Source organism: Gobio gobio (assembly GCF_949357685.1).
Source record: "Gobio gobio genome assembly, chromosome: 20".
Taxonomy (NCBI): Eukaryota; Metazoa; Chordata; class Actinopteri; order Cypriniformes; family Gobionidae; genus Gobio; species Gobio gobio.
Window position 1 is genome coordinate 12,633,170 of NC_137113.1, and position 13,609 is coordinate 12,646,778.

The 13,609-nt window shown below is 36.6% G+C and overlaps 1 protein-coding gene across 8 annotated transcripts in view; it reads left to right on the forward strand.

The window, feature by feature from the left end:
* The window catches only part of sdk2b (sidekick cell adhesion molecule 2b), a 422,576-nt gene that overhangs the window by 327,573 nt on the left and 81,394 nt on the right, over positions 1–13,609 (forward strand). For all 8 annotated transcript variants that reach the window (XM_079801210.1, XM_079801212.1, XM_079801214.1 and 5 more), the window contains exons 9-12: positions 2,649–2,843; positions 3,819–3,935; positions 9,293–9,460; positions 9,596–9,698. In XM_079801210.1, coding sequence (XP_079657336.1) covers positions 2,649–2,843; positions 3,819–3,935; positions 9,293–9,460; positions 9,596–9,698 — 583 coding nt within the window. The remainder of the gene's footprint in view (positions 1–2,648; positions 2,844–3,818; positions 3,936–9,292; positions 9,461–9,595; positions 9,699–13,609) is intronic.

The window sequence follows — 13,609 nt, forward strand, 5'->3', positions numbered from 1 at the left end:
AAGTAATTTTTCTCTTCTTAGTGACAGACACAAAGCACCCACAGCCAATCAGAACATGAGGTTTAATATATAGCTGTATTAAACATGCTTTTAAATCAGTGAGATGTGGGCGAAGCTACTCAGTAAAGTAGTTTTTGAATTGCAGATTGAATTGCTGATTGAATGAGTGTGTGTGTGTGTGTGTGTGTGTGTGTGTGTGTGTGTGTGTGTGTGTGTGTGTGTGTGTGTGTGTGTGTGTGTGTGTGTGTGTGTGTGTGTGTGTGTGTGTGTGTGTGTGTGTGTGTGTGTGTGTGTGTGTGTGTGTGTGTGTGTGTGTGTGTGTGTGTGTGTGTGTGTGTGTGTGTGTGTGTGTGTGTGTGTGTGTGTGTGTGTGTGTGTGTGTGTGTGTGTGTGTGTGTTTGTGTGTGTGTGTGTGTTTCTTTTCATAGAATTTTTTAAAATATATTAAAATGGTTGTTTTTATGAATTCAATTAATTAAGTAGCTAGTAGCCTACTATTTACTGGTAAATAATACAGTATACAAGTATCACAGACAATGGCAGACAGCGACCAAGGCAGCTCTGGCATAATGTCAATAACACTTCTATAAATGACTTATTGAGGTAAACATTCCTAAATTACTGAAAAAAGGTACCGTTGGGTACTGGCACCGAATTTCAGGTACTGGTAAAATGTGAACGTACCCAACCCTAGTGTGTGTGTGTGTGTGTGTGCGCGCATATGTGGTAGTCAAGTATGGGTAATGTAGTTGATCCATACGGACAAGACCATCATTGCATTCGGTCTTAAAGTGACAGCACCCTAATGTTCCTATCATCTAGCCCTAATATATATAATCATTTATCATTATTTATTTTTAATTCACATGAGTAATATAACATTTATTGTTTTATACATTTTCACATGTATTTTTATGAGGGCTGGTCAAATTAACGCGTTAATGCGGGCGATTAATTTTTTCCGCTTAACACATTAAAAATATTTTACGCAAATAACGCAGCGTCCGTTTTTAAATCCATTTTTGTCTAGCGTTACATGATCACGCTCGTATACATGTAAATGCTTCCAAGTGCGACAAGACACAAAAGAACGTGCTGTATGTCAATGTCCTGTCTGTGTGGCTGCGTCTCATGTCAGCTAATCGAGGGACACTCTGACACACACACACACACACACACACACACTTGACGCAAAGACAGACTCACGTCAGCCTCCTGCTCACATCGAGTTCTCTTTTGCTCTTGAACAAACAATAACAACAACACAGAGAATTTTGAGTATTCTCATATTAGGAGTCTTAAATTAGTTAAATAACGTCTTAAATGAACTTAAAGAGTTGTGAGGAAATGAGATGCGCGGGACAGCGCGTCAGATCCGCGTCATGTTCGTCAGCGGCCGTTCTTAAAGTGACAGGAGCACTGATGATGCCTGTCATTTAATGTTCATCAAAGAACAACGGGAACAGAGAAAATTGTAGCTTTAATAATGATTAATTTATTTTCATTTATTATTTATGCTGTTAAGAAAGGTGTTTGATAACTATTACATTTCTGTATATGTCTAACAGGGAAGGCCATGGGTAAATATAACATTTATTATAATGGGTTTAAGTAAAGATTGTTTTAAGTTCACTTAAATTAAAAGTTGTTTTTTTAAAGCCTAATAAATGTTGAAATTGGTAGCTTTCAGTTATACTGTAATGTAACGTCATTAATGTTTCATAGAGACATTATTATCAGTGATACTGGCCTTCATTCATTAAATGATGCCATTACAACACATATTTAAAATATGTCTTTAAATTGTTTCTACATTAATTTGGAGAGTAACTGAAATTATTACAATATCAAAATATTAAAATCTTTAAATATTAAAAACTTTAAATATTAAAAACTTTAAATATTAAAAACTTGCGATTAAGCGCGATTAATTACAGAAAAAAATTGATTAATTAGTTGTTATTTTTTATCGATTCCCAGCACAAATTTTTATGAATTAATTGCTATTAAATAATTAATTTTATATATAATTAAATAGATTAAAATGCAATACATTAAAATGCTGTTATATTCATAATATTGAATATTATGTTTTATATATATATATATATATATATATATATATATATATATATATATATATATATATATATATATATATATATATATATATTAGGGCTGTCAAAAGATTAATCGCGATTAATCGCATCCAAAATAAAAGTTTGTGTTTACATAATATATGTGTGTGTACTCGGTTAATTATTATTTATATATAAATACACACACAAGCATGTATATATTTAAGAAAAAAATATTATTTTTATAGATAAAACATTTATATTTATATATATTATAGATTATATAAATGTATATACAGTATATACATGCAAATATTTCTTAAATATATACATGAATGTGTGTGTATTTATATATAAATAATAATTAAGCGAGTACACACACATATATTATGTAAACACAAACTTTTATTTTGAATGCAATTAATCGCGATTAATCTTTTGACAGCCCTAATATATATATATATATATATATATATATATATATATATATATATATATATATATATATATATATATATATATATATATATATATATATATAAAATTCCTATTCATACCTATTCCTTTCAGGTGTCCCTCAGCCTGATATCGTGTGGTATAAGGACGCAGTACCCATAAGCCCCGTGAAGACCCCGCGCTACAGAGTGCTGGCAGGGGGTAGTCTGCAGGTTAACGGCCTTCTGCCTGATGACACCGGAATGTTCCAGTGCTTCGCCCGCAACCAGGCCGGAGAGGTGCAGACCAACACCTACCTCGCTGTTACGAGTGAGTTCTTCCATCCGCCCCTCTCTCTCTGGATTACACCTATCCTCTTTCTGCCTTTCTTGCTCTCATACACTGATGCACAAATACATGTGGACATTTATTTCCTCTGCTTCTCTCTCTGTCTGTCTCTTTCTCTTGCAATCAGAAAGGCTTTGAATGCCGTACCAACAATGCTTTTCTTTCTTCCAGTCTTCATTCTCTCCTGTGCCGCTGATGTGCTTTTTTGTCGCTGTGCTAAGGCTGTGATTAATACCCTGTTGTGGGGAAGAGTTAGCGAGAGAGAGACCGACAGAGAGACAGGGAGAGATAAAGAGGGTTTTTATAGGGGACTGACTGAGCTTATCTGGCCGCTCAGAGACACATAGAGCTCGCTACAACACTAAAATCTAGCTGATATTTACCTCAGTTTACAATGAACACGGATATTGGGTATGGTGAACGTGCCGAAGTTAAAGGGATCGTTTATCCTATTACGTCGTTCCAAACATGTATGACTTTCTTTCTCATGTGGAGAACAAAATATGATTATTTTGAAAAGAAAAATGTTGTTTTGGACCCCACTGACTTTGTTCGAACAAAAACAGTTCTTCAAAGTATCATCTTTGGTGTTCCACAGAAGAAAGTGAGTAAGGTTTGGAACGACATGAGGTTAAGTAGATTTTGGGGTGAACCATCCCTTTCTCTTATCAGCCAGATTGGAAAGGGTTTGCTCACCCACCTCCAATACCCCAATTTATCATGCCTGTCTACATTTCCCAGTGATTTGTTTTTCTTCTATTGTTCAACTTTTTCTTTCATATCTGCTTTCATTCCGTTGTTTTCTTTACTTGTTTGGTTTCTAAGCCGCTCTTTGATCCGCGTGAATCGAGTTTTGTGTGATTTTTCCCAGCGCTTACGAATGCGAGGAAGTGTTTGAACGCGTGCGTGCCGCTGTACGTCTTTGTTTCTCATGCAGTTGGTGCGCTTCTCTCACAGGTATAGCACCGAACATCACGGCAGGGCCTTCCGACAGCACTGTGATTGACGGCATGTCAGTTATCCTGCACTGTGAGACCTCAGGAGCGCCCCGTCCTGCCATCACCTGGCAGAAAGGTGAAGAACACATCCCTCATTGTCTACACTCACACATTTCCAAAGAACAACTACAAAGTGTCAGTTCCCAGGCTGCACTTCACCTCAGTGCCTCTCTGTTCCTCTGTTTTATCTGCTCTGCCTGGTTATTTTTTTCCCCGTCACTATATTCCACAATTTTGCTGCAATGTCGCCTTCACATAGTATACTGTGCAGATGTCATCAGACATGAAAATGATTGTGTGATTTGACACTATGACATTATGTAAATGTATGTTTGATATACACACTTTTTTTGGTCCCACTTTATAATAGGTGGCCTTAACTACTATGTACTCACATCAAAAATAAGTACAATGTACTTATTGTGTTCATATTGTAGTGCAAAACACTTTTACTGATATTGAGGTGGATACGGGTAAGGTTATGGACAGGTGTGGTGGTATGGGTAAGTTTAAGGGTTGGTTAAGGTGTAAGGGAAGTGTCAACAGTGCATTATAAATGTAACTACAGAAATGAATTACAGATGTAATTAAATGCAGGTACATTTTAAAATGTTAGTACAATGTAAAAACATGTGTACACGTACACAATAAGTGCATTGTCCTTCGGATAAGACATTAAACCGAGGTCCTGACTCTCTGTGGTCATTAAAAATCCCAGGATGTCCTTCGATAAAGAGTAGGGGTGTAACCCCAGCATCCTGGCCAAATTTGCCCATTGGCCCCTGTCCATCATAGCCTCCTAATCATCCCCATATGTATATATATATATATATATATATATATATATATATATATATATATATATATATATATATATATATATATATATATATATATATATATATATATACATGGGCGTCGGAACCATTGTATGGTTAAAAACCCATGGTTAAAAACCCACTTTTTACGATCAATGATATTGGACCCACTCACTTTTATCGTCTCTAACATTCAGCACATGTCTGTTTACCTACCCCTAATGATAGATACACACTTATTATTAAACACATAATAGACGCTTTATTTCCACTTTTCTAATATTTTCTTAATTTGTATTGAAAATAAATGCCTTTCCGATTTGATATGTGATGGGAAAACGGAGAAGATTGATTTCGGCGAAAGCAGGACTCGAACCGCGGGTCGATTTGTGTCAAAACTAGATGCCGTGCATCTTACCCCTACACTACTGTCGCTCTCAATGATATGGCGATTTACGTAAATTTGTCTTTCCCACCTATACGTTTACCAAGTAAAGCGGTATATTTGTACTTAATGTAATTGGCATCTACTCCAGTAAAACATTTCTGAGGACCCACCCACTTTTTTTTTGCTTCCGACGCCCATGTATATATATATATATATATATATATATATATATATATATATATATATATATATATATATATATATATATATATATATATATATATATATATATATATATATATATATATATAAACAAGACAAAAACTTTTGCTTGTCTAGTAAATGCTTCTTAATGTAAGATTTTTTAGATATTTGGACTGAAAACAAAACAAAATACTAAGTAAGAAAAGCATTTTTTGCAGTGTGCACTTTGGTGGTGGATGAGGAGATTCCCCCTTTTATGTAAAGCGCTTTGAGTGCCTAGAAAAGTGCTATATAAATGTAACAAATTATTATAAAAATTATTATTGTATCAAATGATTAGCCACCGAGTGGGTCACAGTTTTATAAACAGTAATATTGTGAAATATTATTACAATTTAATAACCATTTTGTATTTTTATATATTTTATAATGTAATTAATTGCTGTGATGACTAAGTTGTATTTTCAGCATCATTACTCACATCTTCAGTGTCACGTGATCCTTCAGAAATCATTCTAATATGCTGATTTGATAGGGAAATATTATCAATTATTATTGCTGCTCATTTATTAATAATGTCTCAACATATTATTAATGTTGAAAATAGTTATTTTTTAGCTTTTTGCTGCTTTTTTGTGTAAACCGTGATGCAGTTGTTTAAAAAAAAAAATTAATGAAAAGAAAGTTTATTTATTTTAAATATTAGAAATATTTTATAACAATATAAATGTCTTTACTGTCATTATTTGTGCAATAAAAGTATAATTCATTTTAGTAGTATTCATTTATTTATTTTTTTATCTTTCCCCAAAATGTTTAATTGTGGTATATCATGGTTTCCACAAAATTATTAAGCGGCACAAACTGTTTTCAACATAAAATAATCATAAATATTTCTTGAGCACCAAATCAGCATATTAGAATGATTTCTGAAGGATAATGAAAATTCAGCTTTGTCATCCCAGGAATACATTGCATTTTTAAAAAAATATTAAAATAGAAAACAGATGTTTATTTTCTAACACATTTTAACAATATGATTTTATTTTTGATCAAATAAATGCAGCTTTAGTGAGCATAGGTGACACTTTTTTTTGGAAACATTAAACAAATCTTAATTATTAAAAAAAAATGCGTACATTAAATAAATAATCCTCTCAAGGTTGTACCTTACTTTGATTTTACCAAAGTAACAGGGTGTTAGGCATGACAGAAAGCAAATAATCAAACCTTAATCATGGTATACTTGCTTGAATAGCCAAACTATTCATTAGAAATCACTGTAGAAGCTACGGATACACCATCTGAAAAATGATGATTCTTTAAGGAAACAATTGTATGGAAGAAGCAAATTAGAGAAGCATGTCCGTCCCCAGAACCGTGCTTTACATTTCTTGCCAGAGCTGAAGGAAAGGATACAAGCATGCTTGTGGCTTTAAAGGATTAGTTCACCCAAAAATGAAAATTCTGTCATTGTTTAGTCACCCTCTTCTGTTGTTCCAAACCCATATGAGTTTTTTTTTCTGTGGAACTTAAAGAATTGTTTTGGTCCCTCTTGTCCGTGCAATTATAATGAATGGGAACCAAGGCTGTCAAGCTTCAAGAAGGATGCAAAATCAGCATAAAATGTTGTCTGTATGACTCTCATACTTTATTCCAAGTCCTCTGATACCACACAATAGCTTTGTGTGAGCTGCATACCCAAATTTAATACATTATTTTCCATTGAAAATCTTGCCATGGTTGTACTTGCGTGTTCATAAAAGAGTAATGTCTGATTCATAAATGAATCATTTGAGTGAAGGGAAGATTACAGGTGCATCATGACTTACATTTCAGTCACACAAAACTACAAAATGACTTCAGAATACTATTTATACATATAATATAGTATATATAGTATAATATCGAATAATATAGTACATGAGTCATATTGACCACCTTTATTATATGGTGCTTTTGTGTCCTTTCTAAGGCCCCATGGATATGCATAGGGACTAATTGCATGGAAAGAAAAAAACAATATAATTCCCCGTTTCTGTTCCACAAAACAAATAAAGTCATATGGGTTTGGAACAACATGAGGGTAAATACTTTAGCAGTGAAATACTAATAAGAGTATCTGTGTGTTGTTTCTGTTTAGTTGATAACAAATCCATAGATCTGCTGCGTAATCCAGAGCTGTATTTGGGTTATGATAACCTTCAATACAGTTAAAAAAGAATAATATAATATAATATAACCAGTGTTGGGCACGTTACTTTAAAAAAGTAATTAGTTATAGTTACTAGTTACTTCTTACAAATAGTAACTGAGTTAGTAACTGAGTTACATCATTATAAAAGTAACTAATTACCAGGCAAAGTAACTATTGTGTTACTTTTTTCTTTCTTTCAAATGTTCAAATATGTCAAATAACTTGGATGCCCCCAATTTTAAATATGTTAAATGAATGAATTGGACACTAAATAGAATAAATTGCTATTATAAAACATTGTACATTAATGTACACTATTGTAATGTTGCTGTGGGACAACGTGAGAGACACCTATCAAATTCAATACATTATTGTAAATATTATCAGTAGTATCACTACTATAGTTTAAATATTGTGTAAATAGTATCAGTACTTCTTTACTACTCCTCTGGTAGTGGAGCTCACGTAATCACCTGGGTTTTTAGCCACTAATGTTGTGGCTGTGATGATGTAAGGCTTCATTAGATTAGAATTACGTGCCATCGACGTGGATAGACTCTTTCTTCCTGGGCATAAGTTGCACGTTACATAAACATTTGTACCTTTCACCTCAACGAGGGAAAAGTAGCGCTTATACTTCCAGTTTGCGAAAACTACCTTTGAAGTCGTTGGACTTGCCATCGCTGACTTTGCATATGCGTGTGCGTCATAGGTGTGTGTGTGTGTGTGTGTGTGTGTGTGTGTGTGTGTGTGTGTGTGTGTGTGTGTGTGTGTGTGTGTGTGTGTGTGTGTGTGTGTGTGAACTCAACCTATCAACCTCAACCTTGTCTCACACCCACCAATCATCATCAGTTATGTGTACCACCCAACCCACCCCCAACACGCATGGCTGGCGCGCACACACACACACACACACACACACACGCGTTGCAGGTCCGACTGATAGAGAGCCTGTTCGGATGAAACCGCTCCAGTGAACTCAATTATAGTAACGCCGCATTTTTTTTTCTCAGTAACGCTAACGGCGTTGTAACGGAAGAAACAGTAATTCGTTTGATTACTCGTTACTGAAAAAAGTAATTCCGTTAGTAACGCCGTTTATCTATAACGCCGTTATTCCCAACACTGAATATAACACCAATAAAAAGATAATAAGAAAGATAAAGATACAACTTCTCTCACAATTCTGACTCTCAATTGAGAGAAAAAAAAGTCAGAATTGTGAGATAAAAAGTCGCAATTACTTAAAAAAATGCATTTGGCAGAAACCAGCCATATAATATATATATATATATATATATATATATATATATATATATATATATAATATTTGGGTTATGATAACCGTCAGAATGTGTATCATAAATGCAGGTTCAATACAGTTAAAAAGAATAATATAATATTATATAATTTTATAATATAATATAATAATTGTTATTAAAATTAAATCAAATTCCTTATATTTTTGCTATAATATGCTCTATGTTCATCATAAAGCCATTTCATTTTTGGCTATGTAGGTCACACTTTAGATTAGAGTCCAATTCTCACTATTAGCGAACTATGACTTTTGCCTCAATAAACTCCTAAATACTGCTCATTAATAGTTAGTAAGGTAGTTGTTAAGTTTAGGTGCTGGGTAGGATTAAGATGTAGAATATGGTCAAACAGAAAAAGGCATTAATATGTGCTTTAAGTAATAATAAACAACCAATATCCTAGTAATATGCATGCTAATAAGCACCTTGTTAATAGTGAGAATTGGACCCTAAACTAAAGTGTTATCCATATGTATTTATGCCTGGGTATGTGAATGACCTCTGCAGGAGAACGAGTGCTGGCAAGCGGCTCGGTTCAGCTACCCCGGTTCACTCTCCTGGAGTCAGGAAGTTTACTCATAAGCCCCTCCCACATTTCAGACGCCGGCACCTACACCTGCATGGCCAGCAACTCCCGTGGCATAGACGAGGCCTCGGCCGACCTCGTGGTCTGGGGTGAGTGTGTTTGTGTTTTGAAGTGTATAGTTCAGAGGATATCTTTTTACTTGATGACTTCCAGTCTGTTTGCATGTTTGTGTCATAAGCCTGTGCATATATACTGATGTGCATTTACTTGGTTCCACATTACAGCACGTACACGCATCACTAACCCTCCTCAGGATCAGAGCGTCATCAAAGGAACAAAAGCCACCATGACCTGCGGTGTGACACATGACCCCAGCGTCTCAGTCAGGTGCGGCGCACAGACACTTGATCTGCAAAGAAATGTTGGCATTTTTTGAAACTACTTTTATGATAATGTACCTAAAGCCATGTGGGTGGGGAAAAAATATTAACCAGCTATATGTTTACATAAAATTTACATATATGAATATTTCACCTTCAGAATGATATGAAGAACATTGGTATGTAGTTGCTAAGTGGTACTAAATGGGTTGTGTGTGTTGCTATGAAATTGTTATGCTTTTACTAGGATGCTAGAATGTTCTGGATGGTTGTTAAGGCGTTACTAGGTGGATGCTAGAGTGTTCTAGATGGTTGATAGGGCATTACTAGGTGGATGCTAGAGTGTTCTAGATGGTTGATAGGGCATTACTTGGTGGATGCTAGAGAGTTCTAGATGGTTGATAGGGCATTACTAGGTGGATGCTAGAGTGTTCTAGATGGTTGATAGGGCAGTACCTGGTGGATGCTAGAGAGTTCTAGATGGTTGATAGGGCATTACTTGGTGGATGCTAGAATGTTCTAGATGGTTGATAGGGCAGTACCTGGTGGATGCTAGAGTGTTGTGGGGGGTTGCTAGGCCGTTACTAGGTGGATGCTAGAGAGTTCTAGATGGTTGATAGGGCATTACTAGGTGGATGCTAGAGAGTTCTAGATGGTTGATAGGGCATTACTTGGTGGATGCTAGAATGTTCTAGATGGTTGATAGGGCAGTACCTGGTGGATGCTAGAGTGTTGTGGGGGGTTGCTAGGCCATTACTAGGGAAATGATAGAATGTTCTAGATGGTTGATATGGCATTACTTGGTGGATCCTAGAGTGTTCTGGGTGGTTGCTAGGCCGTTACTAGGTGGATGATAGAATGTTCTAGATGGTTGATAGGGCATTACTTGGTGGATGCTAGAGTGTTCTGGGTGGTTGCTAGGCCGTTACTAGGTGGATGATAGAATGTTCTAGATGGTTGGTAGGGCATTACTTGGCGGATGCTAGAGTGTTCTGGGTGGTTGCTAGGCCATTACTAGGAGGATGCTAGAGTGTTCTGGGTGGTTGCTATGCCGTTACTAGGTGGATGATACAATGTTCTAGATGGTTGATAGGGCATTACTTGGCGGATGCTAGAGTGTTCTGGGTGGTTGCTAGGCCGTTACAAGGTGGATGATAGGATGTTCTAGATGGTTGATAGGGCATTACTTGGCGGATACTAGAGTGTTCTGGGTGGTTGCTAGGTCATTACTAAGTGGATGATAGAATGTTCTAGATGGTTGATAGGGCATTACTTGGTGGATGCTAGAGTGTTCTGGGTGGTTGCTAGGCTGTTACTAGGTGGATGATAGAATGTTTTGGGTGGTTGGTATGCTGTTACTAGGTGGGTGATAGAATGGTTTGGGTAGTTCCTAGGTCATTACTTGGTTGATGCTAGAGTGTTCTTGGTGGTTGCTAGGGCATTACTAGGAGGATGCTAGAGTGTTCTGGATGGTTGCAAGGCCATTACTAGGTGGATGATAGAATGTTTTGGGTGGTTGCTATGCCGTTACTAGGTGGGTGATAGAATGTTTTGGGTAGTTGCTTGGTCATTACTTGGTTGATGCTAGAGTGTTCTGGCAGTTGCTAGAGTGGTTGCTAGGCTGTGTGGTTGCTAGGCCATTACTAGGTGGATGCTAGAGAGTGCTGTGTGATCCTGGTGGTTGCTAGAGTGGTTGCTAGGCCTTTTCTAGCTGGATGCTAGAGTGTTCTAGGTTGTTGCTAGGCTGTTACTATGTGGATGAAAGAATGATTCGGGGTGTTACTAGGTGAATGTTAGAGTGATCCTGATGGGACATTATTATGAGTATGCTAGAATGTTCTGGGCGATTGCTACGGTATTACTTGGTGGATGCTAGTGTGTTCTGAGTGGTTGCTAGGTCGCTACTAGGTGAATGCGAGAGTGTTCTGGGTGGTTGTTATTCTGTTACTATGTAGATGCTAGTCTGTTCTGGGTGGTTGCTAGGATGTTTGGTTGCTACCCTGTCATTAGGTGGATGTTAGAGTGTTCTGGATGATTACTACTTTTATTTAGACTTCGAACTCGGAAACCAGTGAGGAAATCTAGAATGCCAATTTCACAGATACACAGGGGTGTAATATCACTCAAACATGGCGGGATTCAGGAAAACGTTCACAGGTAATGAAATGGATTAACTTTTAAGCAATTAAAATGCATCAGTGAATGTTTAAAGGAACAGTATGTAAGAAATGTATTTCAATTAATCATAAAATGGCCCTGATATGTCACTAGACATTAAGAAATCATGTTAATTTCAAATACTTATATCACTGACAACGGTTGCCCGGCCAAGATATTGTCATTTTAAAAGTGAAGTTGCAGCCCTCAACTGATGTTGATGTTGTCACGTTGTGTTTTGGCCTGAAGCGCCACCCTCCACCTATCTACCAATCACAAAGTCAGTAGTGTTTCTGCATTCGGGTTGCCAGCTCTGCTCTAGTTAACACAGCTGCAGCTACAAACTTTTTGGATAAACAATGTCTAACTTTACGAAACCTAAACGACCTCGTTAAGAATCAGAAAAACGTTGTGACAGTGTCCGAAATAAAACAAGGATTTGTATAAGAGATGCCTTTGAAAGAAGGAGACGGCTGAAAACGGAGAATAATTTGAAGACTGATGCCAACGTTGCTAATTTTCTCCTGGACAGGTAAGGTTCATCTATGTTTGGCTAACTTGTACTTAATGTAAATGGACATTTCAAATATTCACGACAGTCGAACAAAGTTATGCATGTTCGTGCAAAGTAACTTTAGGTTAGCGCAAGTGGAGGAGGTGGGTCAATGAATTGAAAAGGTAACATATAGGAATTGTTTGGTAAATAAAAACGGCGAGTCGTCATTGCTAACATTAGTAATGCATTATCAGAGCCCGTTTCTCTGTCATTATGCTGGGACGCTGAGGAAAACAACATTAGCACGCTTATTATGGCAATGTGAAAACGTATTTGAGACAGTAGCCTAACGCTACCTCGGTAAAAATTATTCCTCATTCTTTCTTCGCATATATATTGGACAAAACATGCTGCAAGTGGACCTGTATGACCATTGCTAATGTTATTTAGCTTTGCTGTAATTTTACTATAGCATTTTTTCATGTGGGAATGTACTGTCACATACGATCGTTCATATTTACGATTATATTGGGCTAATCGCCATTAGTACATTTTTGCGATTCAAAATTACTTCACAAAACATCGCTCTTGAAGCATAAACATAATTAACAGAAAGAAAAAAAACTTACTGTGTACGACTCGTCACTTGCCATTGAAAGCTCCTAGCAGCCTACCTTCCTGCTGGATCCTGCAGCCTAGCTGGCAACCTCGAGTCAGGGGGAGGGGGAGAGGGGATACACCGCTCAACAGTAATTTGAAAGTGATTGCAGTACCAGTTTTGGCCACAGTCCTACATACAGCTCCTTTAATGATAAAAATGGATCGGATGAGAATATTGTCAGACACAGGTAGAAGTGAAATAGTGGAACAAATGGTAGCATTGTATTCCCTCTATTATTTACTTGCTATGAGACGTCTGTGTTGACAGTTGAACAACTGCACAATTAGCGGTAACATTGCCATTCTGTTTGCTTGTCTTTGAGCAATGTTGAGAAATGGACCTTATTCACAGCAGTGCCAATGAAAGCGTGAGGGATAGACACACATCTCGTCAGTGGGCTGTACTGTTATTAAATGTATTTTTTGGATTGTTCTGCTGTCAAAACACCTTTCAAAGACATTTCAGTAATCAAAAATCTGTAAGTGATGTGGAAGCTTTATACAGCTTTTTACAGCGGATGCCATTGAAAACAAAGTAAGTCTATCCCTCACAGCCTCGCTTTCAAACCTGAATAAGGTCTATGGAGCACTTCCCTAGTTGGAAT